At 35.7% G+C, this 22,588-nt stretch overlaps 1 protein-coding gene across 1 annotated transcript in view; it reads left to right on the top strand.

The window, feature by feature from the left end:
• LOC143246122 (uncharacterized) overlaps positions 1–21,895 on the top strand; it is a 29,562-nt gene extending 7,667 nt beyond the window's left edge. The window contains exons 4-13 of the mRNA XM_076492339.1: positions 2,254–2,406; positions 4,792–4,923; positions 6,281–6,430; positions 8,479–8,631; positions 10,658–10,819; positions 12,197–12,313; positions 15,300–15,413; positions 17,468–17,593; positions 19,801–19,923; positions 21,650–21,895. Of these exons, the coding sequence (XP_076348454.1) occupies positions 2,254–2,406; positions 4,792–4,923; positions 6,281–6,430; positions 8,479–8,631; positions 10,658–10,819; positions 12,197–12,313; positions 15,300–15,413; positions 17,468–17,593; positions 19,801–19,923; positions 21,650–21,684 (1,265 nt within the window). The 3' untranslated portion in view covers positions 21,685–21,895. The remainder of the gene's footprint in view (positions 1–2,253; positions 2,407–4,791; positions 4,924–6,280; positions 6,431–8,478; positions 8,632–10,657; positions 10,820–12,196; positions 12,314–15,299; positions 15,414–17,467; positions 17,594–19,800; positions 19,924–21,649) is intronic.
• Positions 21,896–22,588: the final 693 nt, after the last annotated feature.

The following is a 22,588-nucleotide window of genomic DNA, read 5'->3' as shown; positions in this document are numbered from 1 at the left end:
TTTAATAGGGAAAATGTGAACACTATGAAATTAGCCTAAATACTAGCTGGTCAAAAGTTTAAGACCATACCAAAATGAAGTCTTAAACAGGGTAGAAAATGCCCAACAAGAAGTCTCAGTAGTGAGTTGCACGGCCGTCACTGCGAACAACTGTAAACATTCGCTTTGGCATGGTCGATGTAAGCGTTTGCAGAAGGCTGGCTGGAATGTTATTCCAAGTGATGAAGATGGCTTCACGAAGATCATGCACTGTTTGGAATTGACGTCCATTTCTATAGACTTCCATTTTCATCCATCCCCAGACATTTTCAATGGGGTTCAGTTCAGGCAAACACGCTGGATGGTAAAAAAAAATCACGTTATTCGCCATGAAAAAGTCCTTTGTCCTGCAGGCATTGTGGATTGCAGCATTGTCCTGCTGAAAGATCCAGTCATTTCCACACAAGCGAGGGCCTTCAGTCAATAAGGATGCTCTCTCTAACATGCCAATGCAGCCAGCTGCTGTTTGACGCCCCTGTATAACCTGAATCTCCATTGTTCCATGGAAGGAGAAAACATTCCAGATATCATGATGGAACCTACTTCACTGTGTCGTGTAGAAAATGTTTCCGGTGCGATATCCTTATCGTGCCAATGACGTTGAAAGCCATCTGGATTATCCACGTTAAATTTTTTTCATCAGAGAACAAAACCTTTGTCCACTTTTCTACGTCTCATGTTTGATGCATCTCAGTAAAGTTTAACCGAACTGTTTTGTGGTGTGGAAGGAGGCGTGGCCTTTGAAGACGTTTACGGTTTTTAAAGCATTTCTCTCGTAGATGCCGTCTTATTGTTCTTGAGCTGCATTCTGCGTCCGTAAGGGCCTTAATATGGTTCGACGAACGGCTGGTGTTTTGCCGGACAACCCGTCGAATCCTCCTGCTCAACGACGGCGAAATTTTCTTGGGCCGATCACTTGAAATTCTTGTTCTCTATCCCTCAGGGTCTTTTAAGAAATTTGCAACAGCAGTTTTACTACGCCCAATCTCACCGGCGATGGCACGTTAAGAGAGACCTTGTTTTTGCAGCTTGACAATTCTGCCACGTTCAAACTCTGCCAACTTTTTAGCCTTTGCCATGTTTTTACCCAATGTAACACAGGAGATGTCAGTGGGAGATGTTGACAACGCTATTGCTTGAACACAAATGACTAAATTTCGTTTCGTGTTTACCGATTAACGCTTCGTTTCAGTATGGTCTTAAACTTTTGAGCAGCTGGTATTTAGGCTAATTTCACAGTGTTCACATTTTTCCTATTAAATGCTAAAAAAGTTTTTTATTTTTATTTTCCCTTTTAAGTGGTTGAGTCTAGCAAGGTAAAATGCACATTTATTCTTTATATTCATTGGCCTTAAAATTTGGCCACCAGTGTATACTGTTATACAAATATATAACTGTCTTTAAATTAAAATAGAAACTAATAAATTCATCAATATTTTCCTTTGCCATAAATCACACTTTTCAAGCGCATTTCTCCTCTTACCCCTTAATGAATGGCTTACTTGTTATGGTGCAAAAAATCTTCAGCCTTGAGTTAGTAAGTTATATGTTGTAATAATAGATATTGTATGATGACACAACATCAAATTTTCAATATGTTATATTATTGTAATGCAAATGTTACGTGAAAATCGTTAAATACCTAATTTACAAAATCAAATGTTCTATTATTGCCATACATTTTTTGTCGTGATTGGCCAAGAGTGCATTACATTTTAAATATTGCTTATAAATGGTGTTTATAAACGCTGATTCGTTTGGGCTTGATTTACAAATATTCGACATTTCGTCAAAATTCTAAGCAAAGTTTATTCTTAAGCTATATGACGTTAAACTCAAAACATACATTTAGTTCCTGAAATGTAGGTTAAATATACTCTGTAACAGCGCCAAGTAATCCGATTTCAGTATTAAAAGAGAGTGGAATAAAACAGTTATGGACTGGTCATTCCCAGGAAACAGATAATTTGTTGCTCTCATAAGCAGTCAATAACTGTTTAATGTTTATCATGATCCTATTATTAACTGTTATCTCTCCGTCTTTCTAGACAAAACAACATGGGTATCGTTAAAAGGCCTAAAACAAATAGAATAACAATAACAACGATGTTTTTTACATCTACCAAAAATTAACGTTTTCATTATTTCATCTTTTCACTATAGCGAATACGAATAAATAAATTAATTATTTTATGTGAAACTCATATTCTTCAGATTTTCTTTCGTCGTCTATGAATTTAAGGTCCACGTGTAAGTCCTCGTTCGTCTGCCTTTTGTTTATACCAAACAGCTACTGTAACTGGGATATCGGAACCTGTAGTTGTCGTCCATTCCATGTGCAATTCAATGACACAATATGTATATCACGTGAGTGAATTTTGTATGCATTGCATTTTTATGATTTACTGTATTCTGTCTAACAGTGTCGAACCAGTTTTATAGTATCACTGATTAATGATGTACCTGCTATACGTTGGCTTAGTCTAATTATAAACTGGTTTAAGTATCTGGCTGACTGGTGACTGATTGATGGTCCAGGGGGTAGACGATATCCGTCAAGCTTCAAGCTGATAAGCAATATTTGCCTGTATCTTTTCTTTCATTTATAGTTTACCTACGTTTGAAAAGCTGCTTTGCTACTGACTGTTTGACGATTCAGTTTCAACTTGATTAGTGGTTTAAGCAGCTAACTTTGAGTCTTCTATCTTCGGAATATTGTTTAATTGTAAACAAGTAAATAGTTGCATAATTTGGTGGTTTACTTGCTACATGAAATCTGACTCAGAAAGTGATTGAATATAGTGGAGCGCCATTAAGCCGCGGATCAGTAAACCGGGAAATCGCTTAAGCCGCTGTAGCAAGTCTTGTGAGCGATGTAAGCGAGGATTATCGCGGCTCACCGCTAATTTAAGAACGTGTAAAACGCGGCTTACGAATTTAATCCTGGCTTTATAAATTTAAGGGGATATTTAAAAAGGATTTGCTTTAATTTGGGAAATAAATAAAATATATTACAATAGAAATCGACCGTTAATCTACCTTATCCGCTCTCTATGTCAGCTTTATGGAGGCCGCCATTGTTACCGAATCACACCTCTCCATACATTAAAGTTAATCCGCGGTAAATCCGTGAAAAAAGTGATCAATAATAAAAGTATTATTTTGAAATCGATAATCCGATATAATGATCACGCAATGGCCCGGATGAGGCTCCTCGGCGGAGCTGTTGGCGACTTCGGCTTTTCAGTCACAAAGGTTTAAGCCGCGGACCACTTAAGCCGCGGTTAAGCAGGTTGACCCCCCAAATACCGCGGCTTAACGGCGCTCCACTGTACATGGTTCCAGTTGCTACATGATACCTGACTCAGAAAGTGATTGAATACATGGTTCAGTTGCTACATGATACTTGACTCAGAGAGTGATTGAATACATGGTTCAGTTGCTATATAATACATGACTCAGAGAGTGACTGAATACATGGTCCAGTTGCTACATGATACCTGACTCAGAAAGTGACTGAAGACGTGGTCTAGTTTTTACATGATACTTGATTCATAGAGTAATTGAATATGTATTAGACTGAATTGTAGTTCAGTTCAAGGTTGAATAGTAAAGTATCTATAAGATATTTTGTAATGTAGTTGACGTTGTACATCTTAATTTAATGATAAAAAGAAGGACCGTGAAAGGATCGGTCATACAAGAGGTGAAACAAACTTGGAACCTGAACAATGATGTAACAAAACTTGCAACAACGCTTGAGTAAAATAATAACGTTATTGTAGGTTAAAAACCTAAAACGTTTTTTTTTTTTTTTGAATTTCGCGCATAGCTACTCAAGGGCTATCTGGGGTAGTCGTCATTAATGTAACAATGATAGACTAGAGAGAAATAAATATCTCTCTCATTGCAAAATCTTAAGCTACCTTAAGTGGAATTGTTCGTCACATTATAACGCACCCATGCTAATAGGACAAGCATGCTTGATGAAGGGAATTCTAATCCGCGAGTTAAGCACCCAAGCCATCAGGCCCTTCCAGGCCCGGACATGAGAGAGAACTATGAACCAAACGTAGACTAAAAACAGTAAATGTTGATAGGACCATCTAATAAGAGAAACAAGTATTATTTACTAACGTTTTATCCTGTAGTGAATACAATAATGATTCAACTATGTTAATTAACATTTTATTTACATGTTAACTAGCGGTTTATGTATGGAATGACTAATGGTTCAACTCTGTTAATTAGTATTTATTTACATGCTAAGCAGTCGACTTTTTATGAGCCGAACAATCTTATTGTAGTATTCAAATGTTCTTTCTATTGTTTAAAGATTAGTTATGTCTAGGATGTCTTAATAATTCACCTAATAGTTCGTAGTTTGTCTGGTGTTTAGGGACCAACGAACGTAAATTCATCTTATTTGCTGAGTACTAGTATATAAACTAGTTTAATTTCAGTGTGATAATAGGCTGAACGCAGTCACACATATAGTACTTATATCATTTTGTAAGATTCTAGATATTGTAATATTCTTGTGTTTAAATGCTGTTGTTGTTTTTTAAGTGAATGATTGGCTTAGATTCAAGAAATACTATTATTACAATTTTTGAAGCGTGGCGAAACGTCCGTTTCCACTAAATATAACAATTGTTACACGAGACTAACTGAATAAATTGGTGCAACTTTTATTTTATTGCGTGTTTTTTGAATTAATAATACTAAACACACAAATTATATTATTTTTAGCGTCATTGCTAGGATATGGGTGTGCAGTAGACGCTCAGTGCAGAGTGAAAGTCAAGAACAGTCGATGTGTGAACGGTTTGTGTGAATGTCTTCCAAATTTTGTTCCATTTAGACGGGACAGGTGCTTACCAGGCAAGTTTATTGTACCTTAATAAATGCACTAAAAAAGGTAAAATTTATTCATTGTCTATTATAATACCTAAATTGTTTGTTTGTTGATTTTAAAATTCGCGCAAAGCTACATGACGACTGTCTGCGTTAGCTGTCATCAATTTAGCAGTGTAACCGTGGAAGGAAGACAGATAGTTATATCTACCCACTGCCAACTCTTGGGCTACTCGTTTACCAATGAATAGTGGGATAGACCGTAGCATAATAACGCCTCCCCGGGTGAAAGGATGAGCATGTTTGGTGTAACAGAAATTCGAACCTTTGACCCTTAGATTAAGAGTCAATCATCCTGACCACCTGGCCATGGTGGCCCACGTATGTCTAAATTGATTTTTACTGATTGTCTTGCAGAGAGACAGTGTTAATATTGGGGACTTACAAAACTAACGTACGGGACTCGATTTCTATCAGTAGAAACAGCAGATACCGAAATGTGGCTTTGCTCTATAACAAACAAACTTTATTGAGTTATAAACATTTTAAAACTTTAGACCTTTTCTCATTTTCAAGCCACCATTATTAATCTAAATATTGCAGGTAACAAATAGTTCATGGATAAACAAGATAATTATTTCACATACATTCTTTACTGTTTTAAGAACGTGATTTGTCTATTTAGTTTGTCTTTGAAAATTACCTGCTTAACGATAACATGTTATCAAATTTTAAAACATCGACAACTAAAATTACCATCAAAATAATGTGAATTGTTCTGTTTACAAAATAAATCATTTTCCAAAGTTAGTTTACTTGTATATATATATAAACTTGTAATTTAATTTATTTTACTTTTTTAATTCTGCGCCTTACAGTATATAAAAATGATGAGGTATTATGGCTTTGTCATTAAGTCAATGGCCTTGTGAACTTTGCTTGAAAACAAAATATAAATTATAATGTTAAACTAAAGCTAAAATATTTTGGATGGTAAAATACCCTGTACTAGATTACCATATTTTATTTATTAATGAAATATTCAATGACAATTACGCGAATTTCGATGAAGTATAGATGACGTACAGGACTAAGCTATTCTTTGATTGGCTACTTCCGCTGCAGCACTCTAGTTTCGCCGAATTCATAGTTCATCAGTGTTACTTGGAAGAGCTAAACATATAAAACGATACAGGCCTCATGAAGTAATGTAATGCAAGCAGTTAGGTTTGATTTTGATGTCTAGTCTTTTAATTTCCAATAATAGCTTAAAATACTTTAAATATTATCCAAATATCCAGATATTTTAGGATATTAGTCATGAGTATATATTAAAATCAAAGTTCTTTGTAAGTAATGAAATCCCTTCTGCGTTTTCTTACAGAGTCAAAAGTAGGAGATTATTGTCTTAATCACGAACAGTGCAGACTTTCTGACAAGTATACGTATTGTAACTGGATTATTCCTCGTGTCTATGGCAAATGTCAATGTCCATCGGGATTCTTTCTCACGAATGATGGACGTTGTTTACCACGTGAGTACCAAAACTGACACCTCCACCTCCATGTTGTACTTTGTAATAAGTGAAACTTGTGAAGGGAATGAAGAAGGTATCTGATAGGCGAGCTTCTCATGAACGTCTTGTATTTACGTTTTGCAAAATCTACGTCAAGACCCATGAACCCTTTCTCATGAAAGTATGACATTCATAGATCTAACAAATGTTGTTAATACTGCAAATCGTAGATTTGTCGTTAGATTCTCTCCCTTTGACAAAGTGAATTGTAATAGAAAAATATATAAGCTTACATCAGGTACTTAATCGGCCAATCTGGAAAAATATCAGTCCTTGCCATACACGATATTTCGAACACAGATACGATCTTAAAAGGTGGAATAACATTTTCTAATTTCTCAGATTTCCACTCACTTTTCGCATTCGGGCTTCATTTTGTAGTTGATATGAGATGAATCACGTTATAAAAACATATATGGATAATTTTACACCACGAAATAAGATTCAGTCTACAATTTCACCCTTTTTTTTTGGGGGGGGGGTTGAAGTGGCTGATAAAGAAAATTTCATTAAATAACATAAATCAGTCCATGGTATTTGATAATTAATTTCATTTCATAAAAACAAGTAAATAAGGACTTCACAAACTTTGAAATAGCACACATGATTCAGGAATAATGTCACAAAGCAAACTTCGATACTCTAAGTGGGCACAACACAGATAACTCATTATGTACTTAACTACAAAAAAATAAACAAATAACAACATCAAAATAGTTTTTAGACTATTTCATAAAATTACTTTTAAGATATGTTTATTTATTTGTAGCGTTTCTATATTTATATTTTGATATATATATATATATAAATACAATTCGAAATGTTTCATTGGTTTTCATTGGTATAAACTTGAAAAAAAAACTGAGTTAAAACGTGAGACACCAGACCTACGCAACGTTACCATATCTATTATTTTAATTCTATAGTTGGTAGAAATAGTAGCCCGAAAGTTGGGTAAGTTCAGTAGTGATGACTAGCTGCTCTTCCTCTTACATTATTAAATTAGTGACAGCTAATGCAGATAGTCCTCGTGCAGCTTTGCTCTAAATTCCAAAAACGAACAAACAATCATTCTATAGACAATGTCTTTTAATGTCCCTATCCAAATTAGTGGGAAAACTCTAGACATCTGTCTTCTACATTCCACAAACTGCAATCATTTATTTTATTCATTTATTATTCAGTTCACCCAAGAAAGCGGTTTAATAATTACACGAAATAAGTACAACAAACTAGAGGGGTATTTAGTAGAACCCATACCTCAGTCACACAGAAATGATCATAATGTACTATAATATCGAAAAATATGTTGTAGGCTTGTGAAACAATAACCACTAGAGGGACACGCAGCGTTGATCACATTCGGCTATTAAAAGACAAGAAAATGTGTCCGTATGTCAAAAAAAAACAACCCCAAAAAACACGACTGAAACGAACAATTTTTGGCAGAATAATAAGAGCCCAGCATGGCTAGAGGGTTAAGGCGTTCGATTCGTAATCTGAGGGTCGCAGGTTCGAGTCCCCATCGCACCAAACATGTTCGCCCTTTCAGCCGTGGGTACGTTATAATGTGTTCGGTCAATCCCACTATTCATTGGTAAAAGAGTAGCCCAAGAGTTAGCAGTGGGTAGTGATGACTATCTGCCTTCCCTCTAGTCTTATACTGCTAAATTAGGGACGGCTGGCGCAAATAGCCCTCGTGCAGCTTTGCGCGAAATTAAAAACAAACAAACAAACAAACAGAATAATAAGAAATAATATTGTAAAACATGTCTGCCAAGTTTAACCAAAATCTAGTTACTTTTTACTGAGTTACGGAGCAAAAATAGTGTAAAAAATTGATTCTTCTGTTAACTCCTTTTTCTTTCTCTGTTATCTAGACCCTAAATAAACATCAAGTAAACATTTCAGCCGTTTTCGAGAAATTTTGCTGAAAACTTGAAATTTTTCTTGTCATTCTTTGAATGAAAATAATTCAATTATTACAATTATTTATTAAAATTTAGATCTTGGCAAAAAATGCAAAAGCTCTAAGGACTGTGAAGAAGCGACTCCTGGAGCTTACTGCAAGAAGCATAAGAAAACAGCCATATGTGAATGCCGTGGCGGACTTTGGTTTTCCCCAAACAAACTTCGTTGCGAAAGAAACAAAGTTCAAGGTAGGAGCTATACAGCATTCAATTCACATAATTTATTGTAATAGTTTTAAACCCTAGAAATATTTGAACGAATGAATCACTAGAAACCCGAACCAAACGAATTTTTGTATTTGTTGTAAACATAGTTGGGCCCGGCAAAGCCAGGTGGTTAAGGAACTCGATTCGTACCTTGAGGGTCGTGGGTTTGAATCCTCGTTACACCAAACATGCTTGCCCTTTCAGCTGTGGGGGTATTATATTGTGGCAGTCAATCCCACTATTCGCTGGTAAAAGAGTAGTCCAAGAGCTGACAGGGGGTAGTGATGACTTGCTACCTTTTCTCCAGTCTTACACATTAGGGATGGCTAGTGCAAATAGTCCTCATGTAGCTTTGTGTGAAATTCAAAAACAAACAAACAAAGAAATCTAGTTGATTTGTTATCGTTAATAAAACGTATTGTATCAAATCATCATATTTTCTGGAACACGTATTACTTTATATTTATGGTAAGACACACCTCCTGACAATATGTAGCTCATATATATGCAAAAACGGTTCGTTTGGGTTGAGAAAATATTTTACGTAGAAGAGGGAACAACGTTTCGACCTTCTTTGGTCATCGTCAGGTTCGCATATATATTTCTCAACAAGTGGGTTTTCTCGATATCACTGAATATGTAGCTCATTACACACATTTTCTGATTGGTGTTTTCAAGGGCGGATTTAAGGGATGGTGGTTATGGTAGCTGCTTATCCCCTTTTATATTGTTTGAAAAAGTCTGACATATTTTTAAACAATAAAAAAAAACAGGGTTACCCCCTTCCGCCTAAATCTACCTCTGGTTTTGTGTTCATTACCCCCCTTCGAGATTTGTGGAAGTGTTTTGCAGAGTTTTGTGCGACAAAAAAACGTAACGTACAACACAAACAATATTGTATAACACATGTACCCGTTTTTCCTTATTTCGGTAACATAGTATATGAGTTAGTCAAATAAAATGTCAGCAAGTGAGGCACATACGCGTTCTTCTCTGTTGCGCATGCGTACTTCATTCGTTATTTTCAGAGCAAAATACAAACATTTTTTCACTTTCTTAGTTATCTACTTTATAGTTTATAAACAACGGCTAACATTAAACAGCCATTTTTACGTTTGCATATTTAGGGAAAGAGACAATTAGTGTAAATTGACCCAGGAAGACAAAGTGCGGTTGGATTTTTTTTTTTATTTCTGAAAAATACAGAATATTATAACTCTTAAGAAATATTGAGCTGTTTGAGTTGTTGTAGTGTTTTTACCTATAATTTAGAAATACTGATATCGAGGGTGAATCCCACTTTTATGAGATCCTTGTTCCACATCTTATGTTAAACTTGGAATAACTTTCGTTATTGTTTATCACGCCCAGTATGATGACCGTGGTTACACGCTTTTGCCTCAAACCTCAATTTTCCTTGTAACAAGTTTCTACGGAAGACGTTAAGTTCGTTTTAAATCATTCATCTTGATGAACTTTCCTCGTACTTTTCACTATATGAATACAAAATATTCTCATGTTTATGCTCACAAGATTTTTATACGTCAACCTGAACTGCACAAGTTGACTGAATGGGATTGTTGCTGTGTTTACAGTTCAGGTGTTTATATGACAACTTTCAGTTGTCACTAAGAGCACTAAGGATTTATTTTGGTTTTTGGAATTTTGTGGACAACTCTACAACGTTTAACAATACTGCTGGCTTTTCACAAATCAGCTTCTCTTCAGTCGTTTATTACACATGGTAGAACTGCATTGTCCAATGGTGGAAAATTCTCTGCGAACCAACCAAACATATGTGTTAAACATGTTGCCGATAGCACCACGAACATTTAGGTGTTAAATTTGCGAAACTCTTCTGCTTTAGAATACGTTGAAATACAGTGCTATTAACTGTATCGAACACACATTGTATTTGATATTTACATTTCATAATTTCATAATGAATTAAATGTTTTAAGTAGAGTTAGTCCTATAAGTTAAAGATACGCCATGTTTTTAATTCTAGTCAGTGGCGAACAAGTGGCGATAACAAATGCCTTAGCGACCTCTCTTGGTAAACATTGCAACGAAGCAGCGGAATGTCAAGCTAGGGACCCGTACAGCACGTGTATCAACGGAACGTGTCAGTGTGTAACAGATTCAACTTCTTGTAATGCACACAAGACTGGTAAGACAGTATCACTTGTTCATAGATGTAAATTTAGTGTGTCTAACAGTGAGGAACTAATACTGCTTTCAATTTAAATTATGTCTAATTTAAGGCTATTTTCGACTCGACCAAAAGGAATACTTGGCGAAATTATCAAACAAAACAACAAAATTGTTAAAGTACTTTAGAGTATTATTAATTTAAGACCACAGAACGAAGCAACTATCGGTTAGATCTCGTTTTGAAATATCAACTAATTCACAATAATTATTATAAAGTTCCGTAACGGCTTTATTCAGAGAAAAACGAAAATACCACAAGGTGGAAACTTAAACGTTCACACTTCTAATAGTTATAATTAATTAATTAGTAATAGTGAATTGTTACAGGTTTTATAGTTCCAAATTATTTTTTTCAACTAATATCGCGATTGCGTGGTGTACCATACAAATATTTTTTCACATAATATCAAAGATAAATTTCGTCAAATCCAATGAAATATCATATGGTTTTCGTATTTCTAATCCCCGTTACCGAATAAGCACACTTGCCCTTTCAGTCGTGGGGAATTATAATGTGACAGTAAATACAACTATTTTTTGGTAAAAGAGTAGCCCAAGAATTGGCGGTGGGTGGTAATGACTAGCTGCCTTCTCTCTAGTGTTACACTGGTAAATTAGGGATGGCTGGCGCGCAGATAACCCTCGTATGGCTCTACGCGAAATTAAAAAATCGAGACAAGTAGGTTGGGAAATCATATTAAAAGTACGGATTCGAATCCCTGTCACACCAAATATACTTGCCCTTATAGCGACGTTATAATGTTACGGTCAATCTACTATTTTTAGTAAAAGAGTTACTCAAGAGTTGGCGGTGGATGGTGATGACTAGCTGCCTTTCCTCTACTCTTACATTGCAAAATTAGGGACGATTGACGCAGATAGGCCCGGCATGGCCTAGCGCGTAAGGCGTGCGACTCGTAATCCAAGGGTCGCGGGTTCGCGCCCGCGTCGCGCTGAACGTGCTCGCCCTCCCAGCCGTGGGGGTGTATAATGTGACGGTCAATCCCACTATTCGTTGGTAAAAGAGTAGCTCAAGAGTTGGCGGTGGGTGGTGATGACTAGCTGCCTTCCCTCTAGTCTTACACTGCTAAATTAGGGACGGCTAGCACAGATAGCCCTCGTGTAGCTTTGTGCGAAATTCCAAAAAAAAAAACAAAACAAAACAAAAGACGCAGATAACCCTCGTGTTGCTTTGCGAGAGATTCAAAAACAAACAAACAGCATATTAAAAATAAACAGTGAGGTTATTCTAATTGTTCATTTGACTTAGCTGTTGATCTGGTGATAAAGTTTTGTATCAATAAGTAATATAGAAAATTTGAACGTTTTTCAGGATGTCATAAAAATACATTCCAGTGCAGGAATGGCCAGTGTGTTTCCTGGTTCTTTGTGTGTGATGGAAAAAGAAACTGTATTGATGGAAGTGATGAAGATGAATGCATAAGTTACAGTAAGTATCTGCACAAAAATAACTAGTCAAATAAATAACTTTAAGACAGACATAACTGTTTTCAAATGTAAAGAACAGACGTAAAATGTTAATATTTTGATCTTGAATGGTTACATAACTTTCTGTAGGGAAGTGAATTTGTATTTGTATTGCACTCAGTAGAGGACATATTTCCGCTATACACCGTTGATCCTATTTGGTTGTTAAAAAATACAAAAACGTGTCCGTCGTTATAAACGAACTTGGACCATTTTTGGTAATACAATGAGAAATAGTATTCTACATGTGTCCACTAAGTTTCATAAAAATCTGATCATTTTTGACTAAACTATGAAATGTTTGTTTGTTTGAATTTCGTTCAAAGCTAGACAAGGGCTATTGCAAATAGACGTTCCTAATTTAGAAGTATAAGACTAGAGACAAGGCAGCTAGTCATCACCACCCACCGCCAACTCTTGGGATACTCTTTTACCAACGAATAGTGGGATTTATTGTCACGTTATAACGGCCCCACAACTGAAAGGGCAAGTGTGCTTATTCGGTAACGGGGATTAGAAATACGAAAACGATATTACGTATATTGCATTGGATTTGACGAAACTTATCTTTGATGCTATGTGAAAGAGTATTTTCATGGTACACTACACAATCGCGATATTGGTTGAAAAAAATAGTTCGGAACTATAAAACCTGTAACAATTAATTATTATTAATTAACTAATTATAACTATTAGAAGTGTGAACGTTTAAGATTCCATCTTGTGGTATTTTCGTTTTTCGAAATAGTGGGATTGACCATCACATTATAACGCCTCCCACGGCTGAAAGAGCGAGCATGTTTGGTGCGACGGGGATTCGAACCCGCGACCCTCAGATTACCAATCGAGAGCCTTAACTCACCTGGCCATGCCGGGCCCTCCTTAGCTATGAAACAAAGATAGTTCCAAAATTCCGTCCCAATGTTAACAGATAGGATTTCTTTTCACGATCTTGTTGTGACTTTGACATTCCCCCCAAAAAAAATCAACTGACAAATTGTAAAGTGGGCCATGATCTTACTGTGACCTTAAACTCCAAAAACTAATAAATTGTAAGTTGGGCCATAGTCCAAATGCACACCAAATTTTGTCTAAATACACTCAATCACTTTCGAGAAATTTTGCTGACAAACGCACAAATATATGGGTGGAAACATAACCTCCGTCTACCTTCTGTGACAGAGATAAATGTTACCTCTACTAGCTAGCGTACAGCCTGTCAGAAATAATGGGTCCAATACTACCATCCTCCCCCTATAGTATATCCTCACCTCATATTGCGAAATCAATGTTGCCGAATAAAGAGGCAGAAAAGTGCAGTCAAGGCAGTCAAACGTTGGTAAATTCATTTATGAGTCATTAAAAATTGAAATCATAGAGTAATTCTTGTTAAAAATTAGTTAGATTAACAAATTTTAATATATATAAAAGTCAGTGTGTTTTGGTAACATTACGTACCAACAACGGCTGTTATGTCCTATTGTTAAGCAATATAAATTAACCTAATACTGTTGTTAGTCTATGTACTGAATGTGCAAAATCAGATGCATAGACAAGAAAATTAGAGAAATATTTATTGATTTCTTAATTTAGAGCTTATCTTGTTTGTTTTTATATAAAGTATTGGTGATATTACAAACATAGCTTAATTAAGAGACGATTTAGTTTAAAATCGAATCGATATTTTTACTCTGATGATAAATTTGATGCACTTGGTTCTAAGCTCGGTGATCCCACATTGCGTCTTTACCTTCAAGCTTATCATATCAATACTTAATACACTTATAGGGTTTTTCAGCACTCCGTCACAGAAATCGTAATGAACAGACAGTAATCGAACTTTTCTGTTTGAAAAAATCGCGTTTTGGCTTTTATGATTCCTCCTATTTCGAGAAATCAAGCGTTACGTTACGTGACAGACAACAGTATTTTATAACGATTAAATGGGTTCCAAACTTAAAAAGAAACATTTCCAAATACATATAACCATTTGTTTAAGTAATTATGAAAGTGCATTGATATTCTAAAGTTTTAGCGCTACTTACGTATTTATACAATTGTATAAAGTATAGGTACTATTACATCAAATATATAGGATACAACTTTCATTTATCCTTCAGTATTGGCCCGGCATGGCCAAGCGTGTTAAGGTGTGCGACTCGTAATCTGAGGGTTACGGGTTCGCATCCCCATCGCGCCAAACATGCTCGCCCTTTCAGCCATGGGGGCGTTATAATGTGGCGGTCAATCCCACTATTCGTTGGTAAAAGAGTAGTCCAAGAGTTGGCGGTGGGTGGTGATGACTAGCTGCCTTCCCTCTAGTCTTACACTGCTAAATTAGGGACGGCTAGTACAGATAGTCCTCGAGTAGCTTTGTGCGAAATTTAAAAAACAAACAAACCTTCAGTGTTAAGTACTAAGTATATTGAATATCTGACGTTTTCACCGCGGAAAATCTACCCCCAAATTTTAGCATTTTACATCTCCATAAACTTGCGCTATTCAACCAGGGGTTCAAATTTAATAGTCAACTGTTTAGGAGGATTTGCTGTTTTGTGTTTATTTACTTTAACAGGGGCTGTGCCAGCCACTGGTAACAGTAATATTATTAACGTAATATTACGGTCACCAATTATTTTGCAGTATTAAATGTAATGAGATTTCGGGTCTTTTCTCCTTTCTTTTACCCAGAAAACGACCCAAAATGTCTTAATACCGTATAATTTGATTCAGATCAAGAACTGTAAGTTCTACTAAGGGTGGACACAACATGTGCTGTGTATGATGCATTATCATGGCAAAAGAAATATGGTTCTTCATTGTAGGCATTGCACATTTGTTCAGGATGTCAGAAAACAATATTTTAGCTTCTGCGTATTGCTTAATGTTATTTTAAATATTTTTCAGTATTCGTACCAGTTGTATTAAATCTGTACTTTTGACTTCAGTGTGTCCAAAAGAGGCTTTCCAGTGTAACAACGGATTATGCATCTCCAGGTCACTAGTGTGTAATGGACGGTGGGAATGTCCAGATGGAAGTGATGAAGCTAGATGCTATAAAGGTAAAAGAGCAAAATAAAAAGATAAAACATAACTTACGTGAACATCATTTTTACAGTTAAAATTGGTTTAAATCTTTAGAGTAACACATCTCATGAAAATAATATACATGTACGATTGGTAGTTTCATAGCAGAAACCCAAAACTGTTTGATGCATTATTTATTCGACATAAGCAATTCTGTTTTTGGCACTCGTATATTTCCGATGAAAATAAAAGGAGTTTTCTGAGTTATCGAAAGTGAGGCTCACAGTAAACGTTCCAGAAGAAACCGTATACGATTGTGATACTAGTTAAGAAACAATATTGGTTTGTTCTAGAGCTACGTTTTCCAAGTTAGGTTTAGTTTGGTTTGTTTGCATTTCGCGCAAAGCTACACGAGGGCTATCTGCGCTAGCCGTCCCTAATTTAGCAATGTTAGATTAGAGGGAAGGCCACTAGTCATCACCACCAACCGCCAATTCTTGGGCTACTCTTTTTCCAACGAATAGTGGGATTGACCGTTACATTATAACGCACCCACGGATGAAAGGGCAAGCATGTTAGGTGTGACTGGGATCTCTTCAAGAGAACAGCATTTTGTAAAACTCTAATTTAGTTTGAAAACAGATACCATCATTTCACAAATAGATGATCTTAACTAGAGTTTATATAATGGATTCTGATAAGTGAAACTTGCACTAATTTATTGCAAAAAAATATTTTTCTTATTACAGTTGAAGAAAAACACTCCAAAATTTTGGGAAGACCTAAGTTTAGTGGCAAACATTTTCTTTTACGGTTTATTTATGGAAACAATTGTATTTTCACTACCGCCAGTTCAATATACTGAATACACATACACTTTATTTCAATGTTTGTGTGTTTTTCTTATAGCAAAGCCACATCGGGCTATCTGCTCAGCCCACCGAGGGGAATCGAACCCCTGATTTTAGCATTGTAAATCCGGAGACATACCGCTGTACTAGCGGGGGCTTATTTTAATGTATCTCTTCTATCTAGTGAGTCAAAACAACAGTCGTTTATATGGTAAAACCAACCCTGATATATTATTAGTATGAATAACGTATTATCACTGGATATGATTATTGGCCTGATTTATAAAACACTAGCTGGAGTACTCGCCCTTTGGACTGGTGAAATAAAATCTTGTTTATGACAAAAGATAGAAAATTATGCTTCTATTTTTATTTTATCACAATAAAAATTAAAAGTCCAAACATAAATAAATAAAGGTACCAATATTGAAAAAAAAGACATTGTTTTTAAGAATTCTATGGGTATGAAATTAGATGAGCGGTCTAACCTACCTCATGGCCTTTCTAATGTCATCTTGTAATACTGGATCAAGTTGTGCTGATTTGGTAGTTTTCTCCGAAATTAGATGTGAAATTGGATGGGGCAAATCCACTTCACGACCTTCCTCGTCATCCTGTAACACTGTGTCAAGTTTGGCACTGATTGATCAAGAAACGTACAAGGAACAAATACGTGAAAGTGAGAACAAATATACACAAACTTGGTTTTATAGATCAAATTACTATGCTCTTATCAGCGATTTATGATGGTTTAATTTCTATTTAGCCAACGTTTATGTTCAATACTCTGAAGACACACCTACTAAAAACTGTCTATTTTAGATAAATGTTATGAGGTAAACAGTGGAAGATGATATGAGGTTAACAATAGAAGATGAAGTCGAATTCTTGACATCAAAATTTTGAGAAGCTCTATAATATATTGATTTTACACTTGTTACTGCTTCAAGGATTTCGGTGTATCAAATGAACCAGACTATAAACGAACCATGAATTACCCCTAAAACCTATATGCAATAAATGTTAACTATGAATCAGTTAACATCTAGTTAGTATACGAGAGGAACCAGATTATATATGAATTATGAAGTCCTTCTAATAATTATGTTATATATATAATATATAGTTTCCTATGCATGAGATCAATCAAATTATACATCAGTTATGAGATTCCTTCATTTGTGAGTATAAGCCAAAGACTAGCGTATTAGTAACCCTTGAAATTTGGTTCTTTACAGGCATAACTTGTGATAAGTATTCCTTCCAGTGTAACAGTGGCCACTGTCTTCCTCAGCATACTTTATGTAACTCTGTTACCGACTGTAATGATGGAAGTGACGAACTCGACACTATTTGTTTGAAAGGTAGGTACTATCGTGTTATTAATTTATATTTATCACCTTGGAGACAGAGGCAAGTCGAAAGGCTAAGGTATTCTTGCATCCATTCTTATTATGTAGAGGTCAACAGGGAATATATCATGGATATAATCAGGAAAAAAAAAGTTTGAAAATATCGTAGTAAAAATTATTTTCTTTTTGTAAGAGTAAATCCATATGGGCTACCTACTGTGTCTACCGCAGGGAATCGAACCCATGATTATAGCGTTGTTTGTATGCCCGTAGACGTACCCTTCTTCCTTGGTGGAAAGAGATTTTTATGGCTGACTATATATTAAGCGTGTTTACAAATGGTGTGTGTGTTTGTGGATGTTTTTTATAGCAAAGCCACATCGGGCTATCTGTTGTGTCCAACGAGGGGAATCGAACTCCTAATTTTAGCGTTGTAAGTCTTCGGACATGCTGCATGGTCAATAAGTATGCTGACTGGTGCTAACTTGTCCTGTATGAAACCAAATTAAAATATATAACGTATGACCAACAATTTTCTCGTGATTCAGTAACTGATAGTTGATGTAATCAATATTTCTTATTTAGCAACCAAAAAATGGAAATTGCGCTTTTTTGTGCGCCTTTAGCAACAGACCAATGGTATTTTTTATATCGATCTGTCTATACATAATTGGAAAAAAGTGGGTTGCAGTTATGTGCTGTATTCAGCTAGTAAAAGTGACAGCTGAATTTTTCTTACCTTACTAAAATCTTTTGCCCGGCATAGTCAGGTAGTTAAGGCGCTCGACTCGTAATCCGAGGGTTGCTTATTCGAATTCCCGTCGCACCAAACATGGTCGCCCTTTCAGCCGTGGGAGCGTTATAATATGGCTGTCAATCCCACTATTCGTTGGTAAAAGAGCAGCCCAAGAGTTGGTGGTGGGTGGTGATGACTAGCTGCTTTCCCTCTAGTCTTACACTGCGAAATTTGGGACGGCTAGCAGCAATTTAGCAGTGTAAGACTAGAGAGAAGGCAGATAGTCATCACCACCCACCACCAATTCTTGGGCTGTTCTTTTACCAAGGCTGAAAGGGCGAGCATGTTTTGTGTCATGGGATTCTAACCCGCGACCCTAGGACTACAGTCGAGTGCCTCAACTACCTGGTCATGTTGGGCCTCTACGCTTGGTATTGCTGGCGCACAAAAATATCGCTAATGAAAAAAAATTATCATAGATTACTTTATTTTTGCCTAAAAGGATTTCATGTGTCGCGGCTATTGAGGATTCCCTCTTGTTTATCTGTAAAAGTGGCAGTGGTAAGTCATCGCTGCTATTTAGCGAGTGCGTGAGGTTTTTTTTTTAACAGGTTAACGTAGAAATTATTTATTAACTCCATCCGCTAACGAGTAGTAAGCCAACATGATATTCCCTGTCGTAATCAAAGGGTCGCGGCTTCGAATCCCCGTCACACCTGTAGCCCGTCTGGACGTTATAATGTAACAGTCAATCCAAGTATTATTTGGTAAAAGAGCAGCTCAAGAGTTGGCGGTTGGTGGTGGTGACTAGCTAGCTACCTTCACTCTAGTCTTACATTGCTAAATTAGGGAAGGCTAGTGCAGATAGTTCTCGTGTAGTTTTGCGCGAAGTTCAAAAAAAAAAAAACAAAATTAGATACTACAAAATTAAGCATTTCGAATCTTACCCGTCATAGATAAAACGTTCAATTTTAGCCTTACCCGTCATAGATAAAACGTTTAATTTTAGCCTTACCCGTCATAGATAAAACGTTCAATTTTAGCCTTACCCGTCATAAATAAAACGTTCAATTTTAGCCTTACCCGTCATAGATAAAACGTTCAATTTATATACCTATGTGTAAGGAGAACTAAGAAATTAAAACTAGTTTGTTCATGTTTGGTTTATGTTAATATTTCATTCTTACTGTTTATCAAGATTTATATTTTAAATAAGAAAAATATCTCCTCTTCCATCTATCAGCGATTCACCGGTAAATCAGCAGGATTATAACGTTAAAAATCGAGTTTCTATACCCATGTTTAACAGAGATCTTCTTTTAATAACAACTAACCCAAAAGTTGTAAACCTCAACAGCCACAGGCTTATTTCTTGAAGTAAGTTCGTAAACGTCGTGTGGTTATGTAGTTATATTCATTTCTAACTGCCATAAGAAGTGTGCATTTGTTGTTAAAACTTCTAACTTTCAATTATTACCACCAGGTGAAGATTGTCCCAGTGAAAGTTTTCGGTGTAACAGTGGTCAGTGTCGATCAACAGCTATTCTGTGTAGTGGACTGGACGGTTGTGGAGATAACAGTGATGAAGACGGATGTGAAGTCTGTTGTAAGTGAATCACTTATGATTGTATAATGACATAACCCCACGGTTAACTTAACCCATATAATAATATTATTTGCACAACTTCAAACAAACTTGTTTCATGAGCCGCATGAGTTTTGTTTGTTTTTTAATTTCGCGCAAAGCTACACGAGGACTGCCTGTGCTAGTCGTCCCTAATTTAGAAGTGCAGGACTAGAGGGAAGGCAGCTAGACATCCCCACCCACTGCAAACACTTGGGCTACTCTTTTACCAACGAATAGTGGGACTGACCGTAACTTTGTAACGCCTCCACGGCTGAAAGGGCGAGCATGTTTGGTGTGACGGGGATTCAAACCTGCGACCCTCAGATTACGAGTCGAGCGCCCTAACCACCATGTTATACCGTGCCATTTGTATATGTAAAATTTATGGAACACCCCAGCAGTAATTAGCAAAATATATGGAACACCACAGGAGTAATTTGTGAAATATATGGAATACCCCAGTAGTAATGAGTAAAATATATAAAACACCCTACAGTAATTAGTGAAATATATGGAACACCCGCAGTAATTAGTGAAATATATAAAACACCCTACAGTAATTAGTGAAATATATGGAACACCCGCAGTAATTAGTGAAATATATGGAAAATCACACAGTAATTAGTGAAATACTGATAGTGTGTTTGATTCAGTTGTTTCTGGAGCCTCAACAAGGCAGTAGATCTCCTAGAAACTTTCACGTAAAATAATTTGGACAAAACTGTGTTATAAAAACAACTCAGAAACTTAAGAAACAAAGGCATGAATCTACACCTCTAAGTACATTAATGTACAATCGTCTAACCTCTTATTTCTTCATATCTTCATACTTGCGTTCTACTAGAATATATTCTATCATTTTGACACTACTTTTTTACCATATTTTTCTTTCCACAAGTATGACGCTGTTTGCTTTTAGTCCAGATGATTAAAGTAATAAAAATAATCATTGATGATGGAAACAATTAGATGAACGCCCCCTAGTGGCACAGCGGCGTATCTTTGGACTCACACCGCTAACTATCGGGTTTCGATACTCGTGGTGGGAAGAGCACAAATAACCCATTATGTAGCTTTGTGCTTAATTCTAAACAAACAAACAAACAAATTAGATGTTAAAGTTAACACGAAACTTCAGTTCATATGTATGTATATATATATGTGTGTGTAAGTATGTATGTATGTACATTCGTGTATTACTTAGCTAACGTACTAATTCAACGCACAGTAAGGACATGGGGGTCACAGGGTGAAAGGTAGGTCAGATCAGAGCGCCAGCCTGCTATGTTGCACGCAGAGAAAACCGTAAGATTACATACCTGGTTTGGTTTCAAGTGTTCCAACGTATCACTAGCTATAAGTGGATACACACACACACACAATGTTTGTCATATAATGGTTTATAAATATATATATATATATAGATTTACATGAAAAATTATCTCATTTCTCTTTATAGTTTGACATTTGTGATAAACTGTTTATTTTAGTGTCTAGGACTAAAGCACTACGGACATCTTTTCTTGGCAGTAACTTTTTCTTTGTCTTGATACAAAATTAAAAAAAGAATAGAGAAATTCATACGTGTTATAACAAAACATAGCTGTAAAGCAATATTTAAAAAAAGATAATTTTAATTTATCATATCTTAAGAATCATGCGTAGATATGTCAACTAGGACTACAAAATCATTATGTTTCTTTAGACTGCGAGAAGCCTGAAGACAATGGCAAATCCTGAAATACTCGAATTTTTATAGAAGGTAAAAACATTCTTTATGTTGGTAAATGACAAAATGCTGGTAGAAACGAAATTTGCCGAAATTCTGTTAAAGGGGTTTGGAATAATGGTGAAAATAAATGTCATACATTATACCCAATGGATGAATTTAGATATTGTCATGTGATGTTGTTTCAATTTATGTCAAACTATGGAAAATGTGATTAAATTGTTTTTTAGTTAAAAACTTTTGTAAAATAGTTCTTTTTATTCCATTATAGAAAACAAAGTTCTGTTTATATACACATAAGTGTTGTTCCTCCATGATTAGATGCTTTATTTATATATATCTATATATAGGTGTTGTTTGTCTATGATTAGTTAAAAATAATATGTATCTTCTTTCCTTTCGTGTTGCTGTTCAAATAGACGAGTCAATATATTTTAGCATTGTCTGTAGGATTCTCCAATTTCCCAGATGTACGTTTGATTGCAGATTGGTCGTGTTATAACGTGACGGCCAATCCTATTATTTCTTGATAAAAGAGTAGCTCAAGCATTGGCTGTTAGTGATGATGACTAGTTGCCTTCCCTCTAGTTTTGCATTGCTAATTTAGGGACGGCTCGTTCAGATAGCCTTCGAGTAAGATCTTCAGTTTGTTTTGAATTTCGCGCAAATTTGGTATCATATATATCGAATGTTTTCAAAATCCTAGCTGATTATTGTTTTAACTATATTAAGCGTATTTAATATAATAATAAATTATGGAAACATCTAAGAAAAGTATGCAAATTTGCATTTCATTAACATTAAATGAGAAAGCCAAAAATAAAAATAAAAGGGGTAAAAACAGATATTTTTAACGATATTTATTTGTCTTAGTAAATATCTGGTCAAAACATGGAGGAAAATGTGTAAAACAAT

The sequence above is a fragment of the Tachypleus tridentatus genome, chromosome 3, assembly GCF_004210375.1.
Source record: "Tachypleus tridentatus isolate NWPU-2018 chromosome 3, ASM421037v1, whole genome shotgun sequence".
In the NCBI taxonomy this organism is placed as follows: Eukaryota; Metazoa; Arthropoda; class Merostomata; order Xiphosura; family Limulidae; genus Tachypleus; species Tachypleus tridentatus.
This window is presented reverse-complemented; position numbering and strand designations above follow the sequence as displayed.